Source organism: Muscardinus avellanarius (assembly GCF_963383645.1).
Source record: "Muscardinus avellanarius genome assembly, chromosome: 4".
NCBI classification, from domain to species: domain Eukaryota; kingdom Metazoa; phylum Chordata; class Mammalia; order Rodentia; family Gliridae; genus Muscardinus; species Muscardinus avellanarius.
Genome location: NC_137789.1, coordinates 34,923,476 through 34,949,829, shown reverse-complemented (window position 1 = coordinate 34,949,829; position 26,354 = coordinate 34,923,476). Strand labels below are relative to the sequence as shown.

Here is a 26,354-nt window from a genome sequence, read left to right as displayed (position 1 = left end):
TTTATTGAAATATTATAATAGAGTTTGCATGAGTTCTATGATGGCAGCCAGTCTTTGCAAATGAACAAGTCATCCTTCCTAATTTAAACTGCAGAGATATGTTATATTATTAATTATTTTGAGAATAGTGTTGAATACAGGCATGATACAATCAGCAGGCGTTGATGATAGGTTCCATCCATGCACAGAGTAAGTTCTTTGGATTCCTTAAAACTTTTGATTCTTCAGATGTAAAATGAGTATGATGACATCAATATGGCTATTTTAAGAGTGAAAGGGACTGTACCTAAGATACTAAGATAATTCCTTGATAGATTGCACCTTCTATTAATCTCTTCTTTACTTCAATGGAAAATTAATATTTCATTCCAAAATAATAGACATTATTTATCCTCATTGGTAGAGGTTATATTTACAACACTGATGAAATGATGCTGCAGTTCTGTGGAAGCACCTCCTATCCTTCAGGGCAGACACTTTCTACTTTTCAACAGTTTGATATTATATTTCAGTTGGTAAATATTGTCCTGTGAAAGTCAGGAGCCTATCACTAACATAAAGCTCAAAATTTTATCTGCAACTTTATGATGGTGTTATAAGCTTTTTTAGCCCTCCAACCCCATTGAGCTGCTTAAAAATATAGATTAATTTTGAAATAAAGCAATGAAATTGTTGCTGGTTTTTTTTCTCTGCCTCTTGAACCTTTGGTTTCATAAATATTTTTCAGGTAAATTGTCCTACTTGCTATAGTCTGGCTGTGGTGTAAGTGTGTCTCCCAAAGGTTCCCATGTTGGAAGCGTGGTTTCCAGCATGAAGATTTTAAGAGGTGGTGAGAAAGGCTGGAGAAATAGCTCAGTGAGAGACCACTTGCCTAGTATGTGCAAGGTCCAGGGTTCCACCTCAGCACTGTAAAACAAAACAACAACAAAACAAAACAGAAAAATAAATAGTGAGGTCTTTAAAGAGGCAGGGCCTAATGACCGATTATTAGATCATTGAGGACGTGTGCTTTTAAGGAAATGACTCTTCCTGTGGAGCCCCATCTCCCTCTGTCTTCCTGCCTCACCTCGTGATCTCTCCCACATTGCCCTGTGCTTTGATAAAGACATACACAGGAGTTGTGGTTCACCAGGCTGACATCATGCTACTTGGATTATTGACTCCCAGAACTGTCAGAAACATAAACTTCTATTCTCTATAAGTTACCCAGCCTCAGTCAGTCATTTTGTTATAAATGTATATATAAGAAAATATGGGAAGCCAATACACTACCAAAAGAGATTGTTTGGGATGCTTGAATAGTTTAATAATAGCATGAGCTCACTGGGAAGATGTATTGCTCACGAAACATCTCTACATGCTATACTGTAGTGATAGATGCATGATATTTTGTTGGTACACCATAAGTGATAATGCATTATGGCTTATGTAATTTAGATGACTTTATGAAGGGCCTTAATTTGATCCTGAAAAAAGGGATCCTGATCATATTGCTAAGTGTACACAAAGATTGATCAATGATTGGCTATTCTTCCAAATAATTCTCAGGACCACCTACTTAGGAGAATTTGTTTTTTAGAGTGAACATCGTAAGAATGTCTTTAAATACTTTCTTCTATAGGCATTTTAATAAACTGTACTTTTGGAACCATAGCTTCATTGAAGTAACTACAGATTGTGGAAAAGTGTAGGCCCTTCCTGAGATGTATTTATTGTCAACAGGACAATTTTTATGTGTAGTCATGACTGAGAAAGATAGTAAAGTAACCCATAAAACTGACCTACAACAATTTACATGCACCTTTGTGAGGCTGGAGGAAACAGCTGTGGATTTATTGTATGGCTCTTTTTTATTGCAAAGTTATAATTATATTGGTGTAGGAGATAGTCACAGGGCTCCATACAGAAAGTTTTTCAGTATCAGCACACTTAGATCATGGGATATTTGTATCCTTTCCTTTTTTATTCTTTTATAAGTGCTAAAATCCTTATGTATACATAGAAGAAAATATTTGGTATTTTGGGGGTATAATAAATACATTTTTAATTTTGTAAATCATTCATATTTTTTTATCTGCCCAAACAATTTGGGCTTCATACACCTATAAAAATAAAAATATTTGCACTATTTATTGTGGTAAGAGTTCCAGAAGTGTTATTAGACTGAATTATTCTAGTATTTTTAAAATTTTAGTTTGGATTATTCTATCCGGATTATTTGTTTCTCTCATTCTTCCTTTCTCAGGCCTCTTTTATCTTTGTCTACCTTTTTCTGACTCTCTTGTTTGTCTCTGTCTCCATTAATTCTTATTTTACTTCAAAGTGAAAATGGCTATTTACATGGCATACTGTCTATATACAAAGCATCCACTAATAAATTTTAATCAGAGATTTTTTAGCAGATCTGAAATATATTCAGAGAAATTTTTTAAGGATGGCTATCATGTGGACACCACATTTACAGCCATCTCAATGAAGGTTCTGATACTTGAGCAAGATTTTATGTGTGTGGATAGATAGATAGATAGATAGACAGACAGATATATTCTTTTTGCAGTACTGGGGATGGAACCCAAGGACATTCTACCTCCAAGCTATACCCCCATCCATATTTTTTTAAGGTTCTCTTTTATTTTATTTATTTTTAAACAATTTTTTATTGAACAAAAATGGTATACATTTAAAGTATATTTGGTGCCCTCTCCCCCCGCCCCATTTTCCCTTCCCCCCTCCCACCAATGGTTGTCCAGGGTAACCATGTCATATTCATAATTTTACACATATTCAGATGTGACCCTCATTAATCAAGATCAGCCTTCCTCCTCTCCTATCTTTCCATTCAAACTGGATATTTCCCCTCCATTATCTGGAGTCCCACTGGTATCCTCTGTGTTCCCTAGTTTGGGCATATTAGAGGAAACATATGTACCTTCTCCTTCTGTGCTTGGCTGATCTCACTTAACATAATGTTCTCCAGGGCTTTCCATCTTCTTGCAAATGATATAATTTTGTTCTTCTTTATGGCTGAATAGAATTCCATTGTGTGTATTTCCCACAGTTTTGCTATCCATTCATCTGTTGATGGTGATCTGGGTTGGTTCCATATTTTGGCTATTACAAATTGTGCTGCTATGAACATAGGTATGAACATAGGTATGAACATAGGTATTTCTCTGAATTCAACCCCTTTGGAAAGATACCCAGGAGTGGTAGAGCTGGATCATATGGTGGATCTATTCCCACCTTTCTTAGGAATCTCCACACAGATCTCCATAGTGGCTGAACTAGTTTGCATTGCCACCAACAGTGTAAAAGAGTTCCTCTTTCCCCACATCCTCGCCAGCATTTGTTGTTATTTGATTTCTTTATGCTTGCCACTCTGACTGGGATTAGATGGAATCTCAGTGTAGTTTTGATTTGCATCTCCCTGATGGCCAGTGGTGTGGAACACATGTATCTATTGGCCCTTTGTATCTCTTCTTTTGTGAAGTGTCTATTCAGTTCATTTGCACATTTCTTGATTGGGTTGTTTATTTTGCTAGTGAAGAGTCTTTTGAGCTCTTTGTATATTCTGGATATTAGCACCCTATTAGAGTGGTGGCTACCCCCAGCCCTATTTATTATTCTTTATTTTGAAACAGGGTCTCACTGAGTTACAAAGGACCTCACTAAGTACCCGAGGCTGGCTGCAAACCTAGATCCTCCTGTCGCAGCCTCCCAAATGCTCAGATTACAAGGCTGCACCACCACACCTGGCTTGAACAAGGTTTTATGAACTAATGACTAAATTTCACCAAGCCTTATCCTTTTTCTCTGTTGTGTGGAAATAAAATACTTCATATGGGTTTTGTAACACTTAAATATGACAGTACATGGCACATAGTAGGTATTAAACAGTGTTAGTTACATTGAATGCTAAATTGAATAATAATAACAGATAAGCCAGGTGTAGTGATGCATGCTTATAATTCCCATACTTGGGAGTCTGAGACAGGAGGACTGGAGGATGTAGCCAGCCTCAGCAACTTGTGAAGCCCTCTGTAACTTAGTGAGACCCCGTTTCAAAATAAAGTACAAAAAGAAATTGGGCTGAGGGTGGAGCTCAGAGGTAGAAAGCCCCCCGGTTCAACCCCCAATACCAAAATAATAATAATAACAAAGATAATAACAATAATAATAATAATAAGTATTCTACAATCAATAAATGACAAGTTAAAATAACTGAAAATTATTTCAATGGTACATACTTGCTCTCAATAAATGTAATTTTAGTGGATTTAATCCTCTCCTGAAAATTTAGTTAGGAAATTAGTTTTTAAAATACTTGCTCCATGTAAAAGAAGCTACGTGACATACATTGAAATGTTTAAGTTTTTAAAATGATGTGTACGTGCTAGAGGATTATTTTCAGCAGACTGAATTCTTATCCCTTTTGTGGATCTTTTGTATGAAACTCTTAACACCACAAAAATAAGGTATGCATATACCACTGAAAGCAAGAAATCGGCAACAGGGTCCCACATTCAGAAAATCACAGCTGGAAGTATTTTCACTGTCCTTTGCTTCCATCCCATCAAGTAATTTAATCTGAGGACGTGTTTTTGAGTGTGACATTTGTGTTTTTACATCATGCATTGTTTTCTTCTCATTGCCACTACATTACTTTGTGAATTTCATGAAGCTGGTGGTTTGGATTAGTTTTATGAATACAAACTGATCTGTAATATCCAAGTATTTCATCTTTGCAATAAAAACATGGTTCGATGTCTCAAAATTAGTCATCTGGCACTTATTTGTAAACCAAAGGAGCAGAGAGGACGTTCCTTCTTATACTGTTCTATAGAGTATATACAAAGTTCAAATTTTCCTTATTTTTTATTAAGTGCATGCTTTATGTTAGGCTTTGCCATACATCTCACACTATTTAATGACTTTAGGAATCCTGTGTGAGACATTAGTTCTCTCATTTTTATGAGTGAGGGCCCCCAGTTTCAGTTTAAGCAACTGACCTGCTGTCACACCGTCATTAAGTAGCAGAGCTGGAATTCAAACCCATGTCCATCTGACTTCAAAACATATTCTCTTTCCATTTCACCACGCTGTGCCTGTACTTTCAAATGAATTGTCATGAATATCCTGGATCAAAGAGGAATCTCTCTATTGGAAGAATTACTTGACTTATTGAACAGAGTTTCAGGTGAACATACCCATTTAAATGCATTTACATCTTGCTCAAAGGCAGTACTTTCTGAGGAAACTGAAAATAAGCAATTAAATTCAATTCACTTGGAGGTGCACACCTACGGCCATCCCTACACCAGCCAAATAAATGGAGATTTTAGTATCTTTCACCAGGGAGCAGTAATATCTGTGTTGCCATTTTACAAAATGTATAATCTTACAGTATATTTCCATTTAAAACAGTGTAGCGGATTAAATCCACTTCAGTAGTGTATTCCTCCACTATTTTATTGCAGTATTGTAATGACTTTATCTACGATGGTATAGCATTGAAATCTCACACAAAAAGAGGAGCAGATGAGAAAACAGTTCCAGGTACCACTTGAATCAACTTCCTTTTGAAGAAATTGCTTATATTTTAAAATTTAAAAACTATCTTTTCCAAAAATCCTCAATATTTGAAGACTGATAATGTTAGTTGATAGTCTTCATGTAAATGTAAAAATTAGCAAAATGAAAGAAAATATGATACAAATTTTTCAGACTCCAAAGAGAATATTTTAATGTGAAAAATAATTTTGGGGGACACTGGATTTAACTCAGAGGCATTATACACCCAATCTATATTTCAGCACTTTTTATTTTTTATTTTGAAACAGGGTCTTGCTAGGTTGTTGAAGCTGGTCTTGAACCTGCAATCCTCCTGTCTCAGCCTCCCAAGTACTGAAATTGCAGGTGCCCAGTGAAAAAGTAACTGTTTTCTGACAGCTACTCTCATTAATTTTAATTTATCAATAGTGAGTAAAATATTACTGTTTAAACTATGCAAATAAAAATACATATTTAAAAGAGAAATGTATTATCTGGACATGGTGATGCACACCTGCAATCCAAGTACTTTAGAGATGAGACAGGAGGAATGCAGGTTTGAGGATAGTCTCAATGATTTGACAAGACTCTCAGTAACCTAATAAGACCCTATTTCAACAGAAAAAAATGAAAAGGGCTGGAGATATAACTCAGAGATAGAATGCCTCTGAGTTAATCTCCAGCCTAAAAAGAAAACAAAGCCGGGCGTGGTGGCGCACGCTTGTAATCCCCGCGCTTGGGAGGCAGAGACAGGAGGATCGCGCAGGTTCGAAGCCAGCCTCGCGCGCTGGCTAAGGAGACCCTGTTTCCAAATAAAAAAAAATGTAAAAATAGGTCTGGGAGAGTAGCCCAGAGGTAGAAGGGCTTCCAGGAACCCCAGTACCACCAAAAAACAAACAAACAAACAAACAAACAAACAAACAAACAAATCCGGATATGGTGGTGCAGGCCTATAATTTCAGTACTTCAGAGGCTGATACAGAGTATGATAGATTCAAGGTCAGCCTCAGTAACATTCTGAGACTCTCAGCAACCTAGCAAAATGCTGTTTCAAAACAGAATTACAAAGAAAAAGAAAGAGGGGTGGCCTGGAGGCACATCAGTCCTGAGTTCCATCTCTAGTACAGAAAAAGGAGGATGAGGAAGAAGAGGAGGAGGAGGAGGAAACAGGAGAGAGAGATGCATTCGTTTCAATTCTTTAATTAATGAGTTGGATATTAGAATACTCAGGATCATTTCTCCCCTGAAGGTTATATAATATCTGCATAGATAGATTCCATATTTGCTTCACTTGTTGATTATAATATCTACAATGGGATGAGTTAAGTCCTTTGTTTGGCTTTTTTATAATTATAAATTATTAGTTTATGAGTTCTTGAGGTTGTAAATTTATATTCTTAACTGAAATTTTTGAAATAAATATAGATTCACATACAAATGTAAGGAATAATTCAAAGACATTCTTAATGTGCTTTGTTACTTTACCCAATTTCCTCTAATTATATCAATTTGCAAAAGTATATTACAATAGCACAGTTGGGATATTGACATTGAGACAATCCATTCACCTTATTCGGAGTGTGTGTGTGTGTGTGTGTGTGTGTGTGTGTGTGTGTGTGTTATTGAGCCCATTATATTTTTTTAGAACTAAAGTGTGCACAGGGGTCAAATGGTTAGGTTGCTTCTAGTGTCTGAAAAGATGCTAGTGGTATTAGTAGACCATTTAGTTTGTTTTGCATTTCCTTGATTAAAAGTCAAATAAGAACGTTCTAGATTAAAACTCAGAAGAATTCACCTCTTTTTGCTTTCAAGAAGGAATATAAGATTCCTTCATGGAAATCAATCCTTTTCATGCCTTGAATTAAAACAGTACCTGGTAGATCATGAATTCAGCAACCAAAGGAAACATTATCATATGACTGACCGACTCAATATAAAAACACTATAATTATTTTCTTATTCATATATTTGGAAGAAATTAACCCTATTAAAAGAGTACACAGAAAAGAAGCTTTAGTTTTCTGATTTTTAAGTGATGTGTCCTTTCTTGCATGTATTACTTCCGAGTTCATCTTGTTCTAGATGACTGAAGTCACTCTGTATACTTTTGCAAATGAGTATTTTCCCTTCTCTCTTTCCTTCCTATTTTCTTCTGTGTATTTGCATAAAATTTTTCAAATCCTTACTTCTGTCAAGTACTAGGCTCAAGGAACAATGATTTTTAGACATGAAGACTTTCTTCCTGAAGCACATAACATGGGAATAGTGGGGCAAACTTGAACACTGGTATCAGTCATTCATAGACACACCTCCACATACAAGTATGTTATAGTATGGGGAATTCTTAAGCAACCCAGGTCTCCATCAATGGATGAATGGATTGCAAAATTATGGGAAATACACACAATGGAATTCTACTCAGCTATAAAGAAGAACAAAATCATGTCATTTGCAAGAAGATGGAAAGATCTGGAGAGCATATGTTAAATGAGATCAGCCAAGCACAGAAAGAGATGGGACTTATGTTTTCTCTAATATGCCCAAACTAGGGAGCACTGGGGATACCAGAGGGACTCCAGATAATGGAGGGGAAATCTCAACAAAGCTAGAATGGAAGGATAGGAGAGGAAGAAGGCTGAGGTTGATTAATGGAGGAGCTACATCCGAATTTATGTAAAAATATAAATATAAAATGATTAACCTGGACAGTCATTGTTGGGAAGGGGGAAGGGAAAAGGGGAAGTGGGGGGGAGGGTACCAAGCATAGTCTGAATGTATGCCATTTTCAATATGTTCCACACAAAAATAAAAAATAAAATAAAAAATAAAATAAAAAGTAAAATAAAATCAGTATGGGAAAAAAAGAAAAAGTAAAAGAGAGAGAGAGAGAGAGAGAGAGAGAGAGAGAGAGAGAGAGAGAGAGAGAGAGAGAGAGAGAGAGGGACATGGTGATGTGATCCGTACTAACTGAGGATGTGTGGTTATCGAAAAGCATTTTTGAACACTGCCTTTGCATGTTCATTGTTTTGGTGTTATACTGTTTTTATATTGAATTACAAAACCTGTATCTTTTAGTTTTCTCAAATGGAAAAATGCTAAAATAAAATAGCATGTTCTGAAATAAATTTCTTAATAATAGGAGCAGGAAAATCTCACAGGCTCAATGATTTAGGGGATGATGGGTCATGGTATGAATGTTAGACTATTTATAAAAGAAATGAAAATTTGTCACTTTCATTTGAAACAGTAGAATATATTTATGACTCCCAATATTCTGGGAGAGGTCAAGTAGGGATCGGCATGATTTGTAATTGGAGTCTTCTTTCAACCTGCCCTCATGATGTTGAGCCCCTTCTTCCCCTGTAATTGCATTGTGCACATGCAAATTAATTTCACTTAAGTGCTTTAGAATTTATTCTATTAAGTAGTCTCATTTCAAATCATGTTTGTGTTACTCTCTTGCTTTGAGCTCCTGTTTTAAACTTCAGCTCCGGTTTGCTAGCTTGATTTCTATTCTCTATAATGAAGCTGAAACAGAAAAGGTTTTACTTTAATGCCATGTTTTGGAGGTAAGGCTCATGCAGCTGTGATTACATCTTGAGGTGAAAGTGTTTGCTTCTTTGTGGACACAATGTGGGTTTGAAGCATCGGTTTAATGATTTTCAGTTGAGCGAAATTTCTTAAGGAAAGTGAACTCCGAAAATGCAAGATGATTACAGGTGCAGATGCAAAGGCAATGTTCATTGCGTGTCCATTCAGCAGATGAATCAATAAGTGAATTAGCCAGGACTAAATAAATGCCACAAGTTTGTAAACATCTTGCTAATGGACCCATAATCTTTCTTGACCTATCATGGGTCAGTAATACTAAATACAATAATTGTGCAGTAGTCTTGACCTGCTCATGATTTGTTGGCTTTGAATTCTCAAAGGTGAATTATAATATACTTTTAAAAATCTTATTTTTTTCTGAAGATATATTTTGCTTAGGTTTGACATTCTTGGCTTAGAAGCTCAATTTGTTAAAATAAGAAAATGTAATTATATAGTGATAATAATATGTCTGCATTTTTGCAGGATTCTAACCAGGTAGTACCCTTAATTTTGATAAAGAGATATTTGGAAGTGTGAGGTACTGTAGCAATTAATATTTTTGAAGAAGCAGTGGAGGCAATGCCTGTTTGTATTTGGAATGTTGCCAATTTTCTCATTACCAATTAAGAATTATCCCTGACTTTATTATGTAATTGTGCATTGTTTTGGAATCAATATTATTCTGTATATTAGTGTTCGGGAATTAGATTCCTTCCTAGTTGCCATCTCTCTTGCAAGTGGATGATTGTTGCTATGCCTTAGTCTTGATCAACTCTTACTTTTTCACATTTAATTTCACTAATTTGGATCAAAGTGTTCTGTTCAGCTACAAGAAAAAATGTCTATACTAAATAACTTGGGAAAAATAAGGACCAATATTCAAAAAGTTTGCTTTTGCCTTCTGTTAAGTGATTTACCATGGACATTCATTTGTTTCCCAATTGTTCCCTCTAAGATGATTGTGAAAGTTAGACCACAGAAATATAATCAATATAATATCTGGCCTATTAAAGGTAATCAATAAATGTTATGTTTTCTCTTTGTAATTTTATGATTGAGAATACTTGAAGAAGGAAACAAGAACATCTAATGATAGTTGGTAAAGAAGAATAAATATTTTCTGTTGTTTTAAATGGGATTGTACAAATGTTTTCTTTCATGGTTGTATACGCATGTTCCTCATTTTCTTCTCTCTGGAACTCTGTACTGTCAGGATAATGTCAGTAGAGCAGTTAATCCTGGTTATCTAGAAATGGAATGGATGACCCACTTTGATGTTGACCTTTGCAGCTACTACTTCTGCCTGGTTTAGCTAAGAGGCATGAAAGAAATACCAGCCCCGGGTTACTCTGGGCTCAATTCTCCCCTACCTGCTTGAGTACAGTCAGCTATGGGAGCCATTACTCTCACCTCTCAGTTTCAATATAATCTTTTATGTTTCTTTTCTTTCTTCCTCTGGAGTGAGCTATTCTACTACTAATTTGGCCAATTGCAATTATGGAGCGAGTCTGTATACAGAATGAAAGTAATTTTTCTCTATTTGATTCAACTTATTTTTCTGTGTGTGTGTGTGTGTGTGTGTGTGTGTGTGTGTGTGTGTGTGTGTGGTACTGGGGATGGAACTCAGGGGTATTCTACCTTCAAGCTATAGCCCCAGCCCGGTTTTTTATTCTTTATTTTGAAACAGGGTCTCACTGAGTTGCAAAGGGCCTCACTAAGTAGCTGAGGCTGGCTGTGAACCTGGATCCTCCTATCTCAGCCTCCCAGATGCTGGGATTACAAGCATGTACCACCACCCCCAGTTTCTTATTTTTCAATTATTCTCAATTATAAAATACATCAAGTACCTACAATAAATCTGTTTGTTTGTTTATTTATTTATTTATTGGTGGTACTGGGGTTCCTGGAAGCCCTTCTAACTCTGGGCTACACTGTCAGACTTTTTTTTTTTTTTCCATATTTTTATTTGGAAACAGGGTCTTTTAAGCCAGGGAGGCTTCGAACCTGCGGGATCCTCCTGTCTCCGCCTCCCAAGTGTGTGGGGGGGATTACAAGCGTGCACACCATGCCGGGCTAATCCTTTATTTATATGGTTTCATGCTTACTACCAACCTACCAACTTAGGAAAAGCAAATGTTGATGCCAATGGTAAGCAGGAACAAGTCCCTAATTTGCACAGACAATAGAAACTATTGTTCAAGATGATCAGTAAATTCATTTTTTTTTATCTTATGGTATTTCCAAAACATTGCTCTTTTTTGTAGTACTTGGGATTTCTGATGGCAGAGGTGTTCTATCTGAATATTTTCAGACCTTTTGATATTTTGTTTTGAAACAAGGTCTTGCTAGATTGCTGAGAGTCTTGCTACATTTATAAAGCTTGTCTTGAATCTGTGACCCTCCTGTCTCAGGCTCCCAAATACTGGGATTACAGGCATGCACCACCACATCTGGCTACAATCCCTGGTTAAGGATTTATGAAATCTATGTGAGAATTTGTCATATCTTATTTAGTAATATCTCACTAGCCATAGACGATTTCCTGATTGTCTATGATTGTCTATATTTGCAGTTGTTTCCCAGCATGCTGATAAAAGTATCATAAATTCCTTATGATATAAAATAAAAATTTAAACAATTCTATATTTGGAGGAAAAATATTATAAATTTTTATTACAAATTAAAAGTGAAGTACATAAACCTGTGTCTTTGTAATGCAAATTATCATTGTGACTCATGAGAAGAATTATGTGTAATAATTTCCATATTGCTGCACCTATTGTACTTGAACTCTATTCTGGATACCTGATATTTAAGATGAGCAATATAAAGTAACCAGAATAAACTCACAGAGTGCTATTTACTGTTTTGGGTTTTAATTAAGTCTGAATCTACAGAGGATATAGATACAGCTGACTTATTTGACAGCTTATGGTGAGTTATTTTTGCATTTATACCCATATTCCTTTTATTTATTGTTTATTATTATTATTATTATTATTATTATTATTATTATATTATTTTGGTGGTACTGGGGTTCCTGGAAGCCCTTCTACCTTCGGACTACACTCCCAGACCTATTTTTTTTTTTTTAAACAGGGTCTCTTAAGCCAGCGCGGCTGGCTTAGAACCTGCTCGATCCTCCTGTCTCTGCCTCCCTATCGCGGGGATTACAAGTGTGTGCCACCACGCCCAGCCCCATATTCCTTTTAAAAATAAAAATGTCTTCATAGTTGGCACATATCCATTATTTCAAACATATTTTCTGGTTTTTATACTTATGGAAACTCTTGATAGTTGTAGGCAACGTCTAGCCATTTATATAGTGGAGTTCTATAGATGTTCTTTAAATTTAGTATCTTTTAAACTATTTTGAGTATTCTGATATACAGTCATCAAACAATAGTAATGATTTTTAAAATATGGAGGGTTTTTTTAAGAAAAGAAGCTCACTTCTTGTGTCATAGGTATACTTTGAATAATTGTGGTCTCTTTCAGGTACCTGATTCTGATACCATGCATCACACTTAGTTCTAAATGAGCTCATCAGAACTTCACCAAGATAGTCATGGGAAAATGATGAAAAGGGATTGTTGTGGCTCTAAGCACTGTAAACTGAGAGGACACAGTATACACTTACTGATGAGCTCATCTCCCTGATCTGCAGTGCTTTATATGGGGTGATAGCTTCCATTATTGTTATCTCTATCATATGAAATTACAAAAAATAGCAAGGTAGATTTTTCTATATAATAATATTTCATAATAAATAAGCAGTATTATATAAGTTGACATCACCTTATAAGATATTTTCCAACAATATCCTTTTGCCCAAGGTTAACATATTTACACTATTCAACAACAGAAACTCTTACCATTAGTTATGACTTCTATGGTGTTAAAACTGTTTTTTCCAACAAGTACCGAAGTCATTCATGCCACGTGATTTGGCAGGAATTTGATCTCAAGGTGTTGCTTTCTCATTCACTGAACCTCTTCTTTACAATTTTGTCTGCAAACATAACAAATGTGTTTAAATGTTCATATTGATATTGCATCGTGTTAATTTTCTAGAGATTGTTTCTGATTTATTAAAGAGTCTATATTGCTTTAGTCCATTGACAGCTCTCCTGACATACTGTCCTCAATTTCTCCAGGTTGCCTTAGGAGATGTCTTTCCCTGGATGGCCAAATTTTATCTTACATTCTCGCCAAAAGCTTATTATGCTGGGTCTTAATTATCTCACCAGTATTACAATAATTCATCTAAGAAAAAGTTTCATATTAGATTTTTGTTTGTATCTCCAGTATCCAGCTTTGCGCCTAGAATTATTAGTGCTTCACAAATATTTTCAATTGAATAAATATAGGTATTTAAATAAGTTCAGTTGAACGTGTTTTTATGCATAATCTAGTGTTGGAAATAATTATGTGTGCAGGAATATAATGCCTGATGGCCTGCTGGGCCTTGTCACAAATTAGGATTCTCAATCTTGGGTCACTCCTCAGAAATGATGGTTTCAGATGCAGCTCCTTTCATGTGGAGGAAGGATCAATCCTTAGATCCAAGCAGCAAATGCTGAATTTATCAGAATTGTACTCATGAGTAAAAATATCAGCCAGCTCTCTCACTTTTTTCCTTCCTAGCCTCCGTCAGCTTCCTTCTTCAAATTCTGGCATATCCCTACTTCTTATTCACTTTGGAATGGGAAAGAGCCGAAAGAAGGAAGAAAAGAGGAAAGGAGGAGAATAGCACATCTATTGAACACATTCATACCTGACTACATGGGTGTGTTAAATATATGGCTGAAAGATAGTTCACGAGTTACAGAGGGCAAGGGAAACAGGTTTACTAGTTTGCAAAAGGTTGGAGTAATTTTTCATCAGAGAATCATCTCTGGAGAAAGTGCTATCAATGCAAATGAACAAATAGGACATCACCTTGGTGTGTTTAAATATCTTCTACATAATCTTTTTTTTTGGTGTGTGTGGTGCTGGGGATTCTACCTCAGGGACATTCTACCTCAGGACTAAGCCCATCAGTCCTATTTTTCTTTTCCTTTTGAAACAGGGTCTGGATAAGTTTCTTAGAGCCTTGCTAAGTTGCTGAAGCTGGCCTCAAAGCTGTGATAGTCCTGCTTCAGCCTCAAGTACTGAGAATTACAGGTGTGTGTCATGTCCTGGCTCTTCTACATTTTCATTCGTGAAAAGGAAAACATCAGTATATCACTTCTTAGGCTAATAATTACTGACGTATTTAAGCAGAAAAGTTTTATTTATTTAATAACTACACATTTTCTTTGAAGAATAATCATCCACGTTGAGAAGGAACGCCCCCCTGTCTTAAACTCAAGTGCCTTAGATTTCTTCTTCTGAATTTTTTGAGAAAGAAATGTAAAAGTTTATTGTGAACTCTGATAATCATATAATAACTTCTCCACCTTTTCTTCTGCAATGCTTTCCTAGTGCTTTGTTTTTTAATCCTTTTTTACCACCTTGCCTCCTTCAAAACTTGCCCTATGGCCCTATCGTTTTGGCATGCACATCCAGCTTTCCAAATTGATTGGCAGCTAATCTTATAAATGAATCCACTCTAATGGCTACTGGTATGATATTGGGCCTGGAAGTCAATGCATCCACCTAGTTGAGTTGTTTTTTTGTTTTGTTTTTTTAAGGAGAAAGCTTGATAAAGTTGACTGGATCAGACAATTTTGTAACTTGTAGTCACTTTAACTTTGAGCCCAATCCCGATAAATTGGATGGTAACAATTATACCTTTTCTGTCTATGTATCTTCAATAATCCTACAAGATACAAAGCATTGTGGAGATACCTAGAAAGTTCCCTCTAAGGAGGTTGTTATTATTATAAAGAAGAAAATAATGAAAAATGAGAGTTAAAGGTCATATTTTCCCTTTGAATTCCCAAGTCTCTGTGGTAATCCAAAGGGAGATATCAGATCTAAACTTCTGATAAGAAGAAGCTGTGTAAGTCAGGGGGTGTATACATCAGAAGATGGCAGAGAGACGTTAGAATTAAAGGACGTTAGAATTAAAATATAACACTAATTATGAGTATTTTGAGAAAAAAAGACCATTCAGCTAAGGCCTTTAAAACACAGCAAGACTGACTCTGTACAGCATCCAAAAAACAATTCAAGAAGCCTGCTTTGGGCAAAAAAAATTTTTTTGTAATTCATATGTAATTTAGTACTATGTACAATTGCAGAAATATGTAAACATTTGTAAAAGATTCCAGAATTATGAGAAAATGACTACTCCTTGATTGGCATTTAGAAATTGAGTTTTGTGAAGTATTGTATGTAACTACTAAATTTTCAACAATGTCAGTTCGAACTTTAGAAATAAGTATCTGTATTGGCACAACTTTCTTAACTTGGTGTATTTATATTTTGATTCACTGAGGTATAGTTCTTCTCCACCAAAAATGGAAATAAATTATTTTTTAATTATGTAAATAATACATATTCATTGTAAGTTATCCAGACTAAGCCAGGTGTGGTGGCTCACGCTTGTAATCCCAGCATTTGGGAGGCTGAGACAGACTAAATATATGTTATAGAGTAAGCTAATAGATGTTTTATATAAATGCTAAAATCATGTGTAGCCACTTCAACTAATGTTTACAATGATTAAGCCCCGCTATGGCCTATGAACATGACTCTCACACCAAATGCAGTATTAAACAAGGACTTTGGACAAATGTCAATTCATGTAATTTTGGTTCAGATTAATTTTTTTTTTCTCAAGGGAATTTCAGTGTTGTTCAGGAAAACACTTGTGTTTAGGATACTTAGAAAACCCTTTCTGTTAGAAAATACAATTTATTAAAGCAAGTAAGGAAATTACTACATGAAATTTCAATAAATATCTTTTTTTTTTTTTTTACAAACTGGTACCCAAGATATGTATAGCTGGGAATTAATTGAAAATTACATGGGTATAGTAGTAATCTATAATGTCAGTGTTCATGATTAATCATCATCTTGGTCTTTCCAAGTTGTGTTTTGATTTTTATATAATAGAACTATATAAAACTGTATAATTTAAGAATGTAATTGCCTTTCCTTTTATTCTGTTGACATTAATATTTGTGATCAGCCAGAAAAAAATTAGCAATTTCATGTTAGTATTATAGCATACAAATTAGATCTTTCCCAGGACCAAGATATTTTCACACTAAATAAATACATATTGTCATTATTGGAGATGCCATTACAGTAAGAGAATTAAGAAAGCAGTATAGTTATAGCACTTACTACTGCATAGGATTTATTCTCACAAATTTTGGGATCTGCATCAGGGCTTCATAGAATATTTCAGTATTATATATGGATCAATATTCATTTGTGGGGTGGAAATTGGAGAAGGGCACTCATTTACGAGTGATGTGTGCAGTATGCCTCTACCATCTTGTACCCCATTAAGATGTATGACAACAATGCGCCAATAAAAAAAAAATTCACTGGTGGCATGTTAAATTTTTAGTAACTTTATGGTTCTATTTTCTACTTTATCTTTCAAACTCTTTTTTGAAATAATCAAGTAATCAAGTGATGCCTCATATATTGTTCTGTTGTTCTATGAATTAAATCTGAAAATCTATACAGGATCACAACTTTTAGGGGGCTGCATCTTTTTATTATTGACTGAGTGTACTTTTTTTTTTTTTTTGCGGTACTGGGGATTAAACCCAGGGGCAGTCTACTTTGAGCTACAACCCAGTTCTATTTTTTATTCATTATTTTAAAAGAGTCTCAATAAGTTGCAGAGGGTTTTACTAAGTACCTAATACTGGCCATGAACCTGTGATCCTCCTGTCTCAGCCTCCTAAGTACTGGGATTACAAATGTGCACCACCAACCTGACAGCTGAGAGTACTTGATTGTGTGTTATTACCTCTCTAGATTAGATTAAAAGCTTTCAAAATATATGTTTTGGTTTTTCTCATGTTAATTATTTTATTAAAGCATTTTGACATTCTTTGATTCTCTAACATTGTGATCTAAAAAGTCGCTTCCCACTCCCAAATGAAGCCTCATATGGATATTTTCTTCCAGGCAAAACTTGTAGGAAATTTACATAGTGCATGTTGACTATGTATAAAACTATGTGATTCACATTTACTACCGTAGAAACAATGAGATGCCTCGATGTTGTATCATACATGTCCCTTAAAAAGTACTTCTCCCTCACTAAGTAGCTGAGGCTGGCCACGAACCTACGATCCTCCTGTCTCGGCCTTTCAAGTACTGACACCACACACACACACACCCCTACACACACACACACACACACGCACACGCACACGCACACACACACACATACACACACACACACACACATATACACACAGAGTATTCCTCCCTTACTTATTAGATCGGAACTATGGATGATTTTAATCCTGAATTTCTCCTTCCGAGAAATTTCTCCTTAGAGAAAAGAAATCCTCTCTGACCAGCGCTGACCGTGTCCTGGCCTTTCCGTGTCTCTCCTGCAGGCATGCTGACTTCTGTCCCCGCTTCCCGACGTTGTTTCATGGGTGATTCTCCCCTTACCATAGAGCTCCCGAAATATAACCTCCTTCTGTTTCTCAAGATATGGATCAGGAAGTGGTATTAGGTCAGCCTGTGACAGGGAGTGCTGTCTGGAAGGTCAGAGAGGGGTTTTGGCAGCCGAGAAGCACACTGTGCCAGGTTTCTGTGCGTAGACTGTTGATGCTCCTCCTCCTTCCAGCAGCTGAAAAGTCTCCAAGGACTGCAGCTCCTCCTTCCAATGTGTCTTCCAAACATTTGCCAGAGCTAGTCATACTCCAGGTAAATATTTTCAGATATCTGGGATGGTGAGCTCTTTTCTGCTGCTTGGTTCATATAAATAGACCACCGAGCAAAGGGCAGAATACAGCAATTTCTTTCTCCCAAACCTTGAACATGGCCTCTGTATAATAAAATTTATTTTATATGTGAGGATGTAGGTGAAAGTTATCTAGTTATTTCAGATCAAGTTGTTTTAAAGAGAATTTTCTATAGCAGTAATATTGCTACCTACCCTCATATCTTTTCTTTTTGTCTATTTTGAAGATGATAATTGACAAGTTTCAATGGACCTTATGATAGATTGAAAGAATGCCTAGCCTCAGAATTAATCCTTAAGGCCAGCCAAAATAATAGGGCAATAGGTTGCTAAGTTTGTAATACAAACCAATATTTGGTAGTGTACAAATCTAAGTTTGCTTCCTAAGAAACACTGTATGTATTGATTTCTAGGGCTTTTTAAAAAACTATTGCCTGAAGTAGTATTTTGCATTCTTGAGAATGCACTGATTGAAGTTGCTTTGGGCTTTAGACAATTCTGGCATCTTCTTGTAGAGTTTTTAGGTACTGAATGCATTGTGTGAAAAGGGAATGTTTCTATTTGGCCAGTACCATTATGTTATCTTTTCCAGTGCAATTACAAGCTAATTCAGGGCTCTTTGTGTTAGACTAATAGCTTCTGATTCGCTGCTGTCACCCGGTTCTCTTCATGCACTTTTAATACCATCTGTAGTGCCCCCAGCACATACCTAGGGTGAGCATTTTTCTCTACATAGAGACTCATCTTTGGCAAATCATTAATGGAACATCAAAAAGATCCCATCTGTTAGAGTTACATATGGCTAAGATCAGAATTATCAAATATCTCATTTTTTCCTTATTCTTTTTTTTTTTTCTTTTTTTCCCCCCTTTCTTATCCACACAATAAATGTAGTTGTCAGCAGGATAAGTTCATGCGCCGGATAAGGTCACAATTTCATTTAGTGACAAGTTCCAACAGTAGGAACTTACAAGGTTCGATTTATTAAAGAGTCAGAAGGGATAAGATCACTGCTTGGCCGGCCTGATTTATCAGGGTTTGACTGGAGTACTTGAATAGGGAATGCCGTATTTCACGTTTATGTTCAAAACTGTAGTTTAGTGTGCCTTGTGACTGTATGAGTCAAAAATTGCAAAGGAAAATTAGAAAAGGTATCCCTCTAAGGCAATTTGTAGACACCAACCAAGAACTATCATTTACTGAGTCAAAGCATGCTTAGAGGTGGGTCGATATAACATAAAAGAAATGGCGCTATTTGTCTTAAAATGTAGATGAAACATGTGGTTATTAATGCCTGGAGAAATACCAAAGATGACAAAACTGTGGTTTGGCTTTGCAGATAATCAGCAGTCAGACACCCTAACCCTCTATGTATCTGGCAGGCAGCTGTCAAATGGTTAAACCAGAAATAGCAAGAGCACTGCCATACTTTGGCCACCTTGGCTGACTTTGAAAATGTTTTGAGATTTTTAGACTCTTTGAGCGGTTTTTGAACTCAGCATGACTTCAGGGCTGTCCATGTTTGATACCATGATGTATAATGTTTTCCAACCATGAAGAAAATATAAATATGGGTTCTGACGCTTTAGCCTTCTGCTATAGGAAGGCCCGATAAACATGATGAGCCCATTCATGTGGACTGCTTTGAAATTTGGTTATATATTTAAACCCAAATTTAAACCAACCCCAAGTTTATTTTTCAGCAAGTGAAATGTGATCTGTCTTCTCATTTACTTGCAATCATGTTCTTCTATGAAGCCGGAACCTAGAGTTAAGAGATGTTCTGTAAATACCATATGTGTTTATATCATCAACTTAATGCAGAATGCCTTGGAAGCATGATTGCTGGTGACTATGTTTAAAAGTCCACATCTTGTGTCCTATCCTTTAGTGTACTATTATCTTCACATATTTTGCTTAGAAAGAGCCATTATAACAATCCTATTAAAAGAAACAAAACAATGTCTTGATAGCCCCTCCAGTGAAAAAGATTCAGGGGCATCGCTGGTGACTGAAATTATTTTCAAAATAGTCTCTTTTATTAAAGCCAGGATTTGGGTTGATATTTTTAAAGCTGTGGGGTGTTTGGTAGTGATTTAACTTGAGGCTTTTTTTTTTTAAGTGAAGCTCTCATACGTCTTTGAGTAATCACAGACTTTTAAAAGTATGCATTATCAAGAAGATAAGAGAAACAGCCCTCAGCACTAACAATATTATCTTTTACCAAAATTGATTAGTCCATCCTCTGTGTCTCAAATATTTTCTGTGAACTTACTCAGCATGTTAAAAAATAAGGCTTCTTTTTGAAGAATGGCTGCAAAAATGCGAACTGGACAGAGACAAGAAGGCTTTATTTTTCTTCCTGTTCCATATTTCACAGATGAGGTAACATATATGAATGTAGTAGAAGGTTGAACAAATAAAATGTGATATAAAGAGAAGACACATTGAGACAATTTTCATTTAATTTCAAAATCAACTTTAAGTGTCCTACCTTGAGATACATGATATTATGAAACTCTTCATCTAAATTAATTGTGTTCAACTTGTATTTTGCAAGTACCACTTGTTACAAACTCTATTATTAAGCAGATGCACAGAAATTTATCTACATGTTTATAATTTTTTCAAGGTAAAAGAAGCTATCAAGGGGCATTGCTAGGGGATAATTAAATGCAAAACTATCTGGTTTGGACCATAAATGCAGCGGGACTAGAGGGAGGAATTCAGTGTGCTCTTGCATTCAGAGATGCTTCATGGTTTGGGCTTGATCTTGTAACATTAATAAGGTGTTTTAAAATAGTCAGGAGGATGGTGTGGTCTGCTACATAGCAGGAGGAAGTCTCAGAAAAGTGCGGGAGCTATCCTGGAGATCAGGAGGAAAGATGGTGAAGAAGATTTTCCTCAAGGGGGAAGGAACACGGTTGTCAGAGAAGTAAAACCTGAAAGTGAGGCAGGCATGGTGAAGCATCCATATGGTGAAATTAAAATCCAAGCACAGAGGTTCAAGCTGAGATGTCAAAAGAGTGCCAGTGCAGGAACTTGCACAAGTGGGCGATGAGAGTGCAGTTCTAATAAGTTTGTTCTGGTGGGGATTTGAGCCTGCACGAGAGTGAGTTGAGGCTGGTTGTTCATTTATGTCTCAATCATAAAAACCTGAACAATGCATATAAAAAGGTTGAGTATGGGAAACAGTGGAAAGGAAGACAAGCCAAAGTGTGTGGAGTGTTTTGTATAGAGACAACAAGGAAAGATGGTGGCCCTCTTCCATACTGCAGTTATGAACACTTGGATATGAGGAGGGAAGTGTGTATACATCCGATTCTATTACTTTGGGTAAAGTAGTAAATATTTATTAGGTACTTTGCATATGTTGTCTGATTTAATTTTCACATCAGTCCTTTGAGAATGATATCATAATTCCCACTTTGTATGCAGAAACTAAAGCTCAAAGAGCTAAGTAATTTGCTCTGAATCACATGGCTTATTCTAGTTATACTTTTCCCAGTCAGTTCGGATCCATCCCAGGCTCCGTTGTGGTCAACTATGCTACAAAATTTCTTTCACTCCAAACATCTATGAACGTGATATTATCCCTGGTAATTTTTTTTTTTTTTTTTTTTTTTACTTTTAAAAGTTGTGATATTCTTTGATTTATTCTTTCCTCCTTCCGGTTCTCAACGAGTCCCTTGGTTGCTCAACAGGTTCATGGCCACTGTCCCAGGTGCCCATGAGACACACATGAATAGTGACATACCTGAATTTCATTCATAGATTTTTCAGTCCTTGAAACCTAAAACCTGGCTAGGCCTGGTGGTGCATGCTTGTAATCCCCATGCTTGGGAGGCGTAGACAGGAGGATCGCGAAGGTTCAAAGCCAGCTGCGCTGGCTTAAGAGACCCTGTTTCCAAATAAAAAGTATAAAATAGGTCTGGGAGTGTAGCCCGGAAGTAGAAGGGTTTCCAGGAACCCCAGTAACACACACACACACACACACACACACACACACACACCCTAAAACCTAAATAATTACTTTATCTCTCAAAGCCAAATGGATTCCATTTCCTGCAGTGCATCTTAGGTCCAGGGCTATTTTATTTGTTGTCTATACTAAATACATATTTGTAGAATGGATAAATTAATCAATAGAAGGATAAGGGAATGAAGAAACAAATCATTGGAGCTCTACCTTCTCATTTCAAAATAACAAATTGTTTCAAACATCCATTTGTACGATAACCTGGTCCTAGAACATGGATCTTTCACTCACCAGACCAGTGCTCCTTCTGCCACTCATAGTATGTTTTATCTGGGGAAAAGAAACCCTCTTTACAAGGATGGTCAGAGTTGGAAAATGGCTAAGTAGTGACCTAGTGCTAACGATACTGACCCAGTTCTTTTAACAATAAGAGACTAAAAACTTAGAACAGATACAACTTATTTAACTTATTAATTTCAGGCAATTAACCTGGGTATTATACAGAGTTGTATAATACCCAGATTAAAGATTCTCATGATTTCTTTGGTATCTTTAAATCTAACTTTTATAACTCTGTATAATTTAATACATTATTGCACTAAAAGTGCAGTACCCGCTCTCTCTCAAAGCAACTTTTAATCTTTGAAAAATTAAAATATTATATATATATATATATATATATATTTTTGGTGGTACTGGGGTTCCTGGAAGCCCTTCTACCTCCGGGCTACACTCCCAGACCTATTTTATATTTTTTTAATTTGGAAACAGGGTCTCTTAAGCCAGCACATCTGGCTTCGAACCTGCGCGATCCTCCTGTCTCTGCCTCCCAAGCGCGGGGATTACAAGCGTGTGCCACCACGCCCGGCTAAAATGTTTTACTTTTAAACAACATAAAAGTTGATTTTAAGTTCTATTTATGCAATATCTTATTTCTTTCTCTATCATTATAACCTACTTAGTCTTGGTACTATGTAAGTCCTAATCATTTGCATTATACTTGTGGTTTTCTATAAATACTGTTTTGAATAAATGAATTATTTTTAACTACTTTACCAACAGAAAAGATTTAAATAAACCTCAACATACCTTCTAGGTGAGCAAGAAAGGAGATTAGGGTTTGCCTATTTATATACTAAAATTGAAAATATGGACTTGATAGTTTGGATTGTAACCAGTTTTGTGTGGTGGGCGTCTTTAAGAGCTCTTAAAAGTATTTTTTGGCCTGTTTAAAGTTTTAATGCATAGCAAAAGACATCTGAAGAACTTTGGAGATATTTGGATATCACTTTATGATCTGCCCTAAGTTTGTAGTAAGACAGACCTGCTTGTAAATCCACAAGTTTAGATAAGGAGTCACTGTTTGAATGAGTCTGAATTCTTTATAATTTAAATATGTCAGTGACAGAAAAAAGGACGTGCTTCTTTTTAAAAGGATCTTTAAAGATTCTTGTGATTTCTTTGGTATCATTTAAATCTAACATGGCTTTTATATGTATAAAAAAACAATCAAAATATTTGGGCATATTTGTGTAGAAAAGAAAACTCAAGTAGCATTTTGCTAAGAGATTGAAATATATTTCATTCTTAAATGGTAAATTGCAAAGAAATTATTTAAAATATAAACAGTTTAAAAATAATAACTATTATCTGATAGAAATTAGACAGTTTCTTTCAAATAGAACACATATCACAAAAGGTTTAAATGACTCCATTATGAATATGCATACATTAACAGACATTTTATACAGGTTCCTTTTTGACATTATAGTACATTGTTAGCTATTCTGTGTCTTTGTGAAAGATCCTATACAAGGCAGCTGAATCTAATGCATTAGTCTAAAAGATTAATCAAGGGTAAAGACCACATTCAAAACAAAATCTCAGAAATAGGTTTGTTATGCCCCATGCCAAAACTAAATTATTATAGTTCCATATTCTCTGGACTCTGAATAAGCTTCATGGTTTGGTACTTGAGCATTAATATGTTATTTACCATAAAAAGTATTCCACTTATAAAGCTGTCTTTTAGAAGCTGGGATGAATTGCATTTTTCCGGATTCAGTTTTCTCACTGTTGATAATCTTTAGCTACTGGGATATCAGAATGAAAGAAAAAAAAGTTGAGGAGTATATGTCTGTCTTAATGAATTTTTTCATTTTCAGTATAGTGGTTAAGTGAGAAAGGGATGAGAAGGGAGAATGGAAGTATAGTTATTAAAGGTAATATTTTATTGTGAATAGAGCAATTGTTCTAAACATTGAAATTTCAATGTTGAGACACAGATAAATTTATATTTCACAATATTTTAGTGGTTGTAGTTTATAAACTGATTTTGGTTGTTAGGATAAGCAATAATAAAAACATGAAAAGTAACATCTGAGACTTTATTTTTAAAAAGTAACACACATGGTAATAAAAAAAGAAAAGATACAATAAACTAAGGTTAATGGTGTTGATTATAGAGACATCAAGATTGAATCAAGTATTGGAAGATAACTACTGGATTGAAAAGAAACCAAAGCAACACTGTTGTATTATGTTACCTACCATGACTTATATATCATTTAAAGAATGTAATTACTTAATACATTCCATTCCATTTCATTTTTCTGTACTTTCTATTATATACAGAATTCCATTTATGCTTCTTACTATTCTGTTTTTTCTATTCCTATGTCTGCTGCTAAGTGGGCAAAAAAGTAATATTAGTAAAAATCAATAATCCATATTACTGAGAAATTTTTAAAATACAATATGATATTGTCATAATGTATTTAAAATAAAATATGATATGACAGTATCATATTATGTGTAATAATATGACACTGTCAGGGCATAAATATCATCAATTTAATTATTTAAATAGAAGCTCTAATTCCTGATGAAAATTTTTTTGTTGTTGTTAATCTCAAGCCACATTTAGGCAAATGGCCATTGTTTCATTGAAGCTTTGAGACCCTCACTTATTTTTATGTTAATTTATTCATTTTATTGATTACTTTATAACCAAGAAATTAATAAATTTCTACTTTACACAATCACATAGACAGATTATACTTCTGATTTTATCTAACCATTTTTTATTTTTTATTTTTTATTTTTTTTTAAGGGGAGTAAAAGGTTTATTGGAAGCAGCAGGGAATGGGGCAAGGGTGGCTGAACACCCCCAAAGGGTCTGGAACTCTGGGTCCAGCAGCTGCCTTCAGGACAATACTTGAGAGTAGCCCAAGCCAATTGCCTTCAGGTGCAGGCTGCTTTCTTCCGGAGTCCGCATGATCTGCCAGAAGGGAATAGAGAAAAGTGGCCGAACACCCCATATGGGCGGTCGGAACTCCGGGGTCCAGTAGCTGCCTTCAGGGTCACTACCCGAGTGTCGCCCGAGCCAAGTGCCCATCAGTTGCAAACTTCTTTCTCCCAGAGTTATCTAACCATTTTTTATTTTAGAAAATATGTATCGCTTCTTATTGTACATCTAGCTATTTTATCCATAGTAGTAATTTATGAAAAATTTCAAGCACTTTTGACAATTATCTGAATATTGTATCCAACAGTCTTATATAAATGTTAGAATTTTAATCTTATATTATTGTCCTAATGCTTCTTGACTATCATCTGTTTTGGCCTTGGATCGATGCTTTTTAAGGAATTATTATTTCAAGTTTTTAAAGATTTGACATCAGCAGATAATATGTTTGAGAAGATACAAGAAATAAATTAGACTATATTTCAATACTATTATTAGTAGTAGTGTTACATAGGGATAGAACCCAGGAGTATTCTACTTCTGAGCTACAATCTCTTTTATATTTCATTTTTTGTTTCGAAACAAGATCTCACTAGATTTCAAAGAGTCTCACTCAATGAGGCTGGTCTCCTAATCAAACCAGCAATCCTCCTGTCTCAGCCTCCCAGGTACTGGATTTCAGGGATGCATCATCATGCCTGGCCCTTGAATACAATTAAAAGGATAAGTTTCATTTTCTTCTCAGGACAACAAATTCAGTTGTTTTTCAGACAAGCATAATTAACTTTCTTTATGTGAATATAAGAATACTGTGTATGTGAAGCAAACACAGAAAGAGGTGGCTATGGTAGGAATCATATGAAATTATTCTAACCCCTCACCTTTGTTTTCATTGTCTGCAGGAGAGCTGGAGGTGTTTCAGAAAGATGGAGAACGAAAAATTCAGAGTCGGCAGCAACTTCCTGTGGGAACAACCTGGGGGCCGTTTGCTGGGAAGATGGACCTGAATAATAATTCCTTGGTATGTAAACGTTCTGAGACCCTTAATAATTTGTAGTGGGCCACAAGCTATTTTTTGCTTGTTTCCCAGTGAAATCACTAAAAATAAGTTT

General features: G+C 35.5%; 1 protein-coding gene across 2 annotated transcripts in view; it reads left to right on the top strand.

Annotated features, from left to right (window-relative positions):
* ZFPM2 (zinc finger protein, FOG family member 2) overlaps positions 1-26,354 on the top strand; it is a gene marked incomplete at its 5' end in the record, with an annotated part of 474,948 nt that overhangs the window by 214,584 nt on the left and 234,010 nt on the right. For both annotated transcript variants that reach the window (XM_080694918.1, XM_080694917.1), the window contains one exon: positions 26,145-26,263. In XM_080694918.1, coding sequence (XP_080551044.1) covers positions 26,145-26,263 — 119 coding nt within the window. The remainder of the gene's footprint in view (positions 1-26,144; positions 26,264-26,354) is intronic.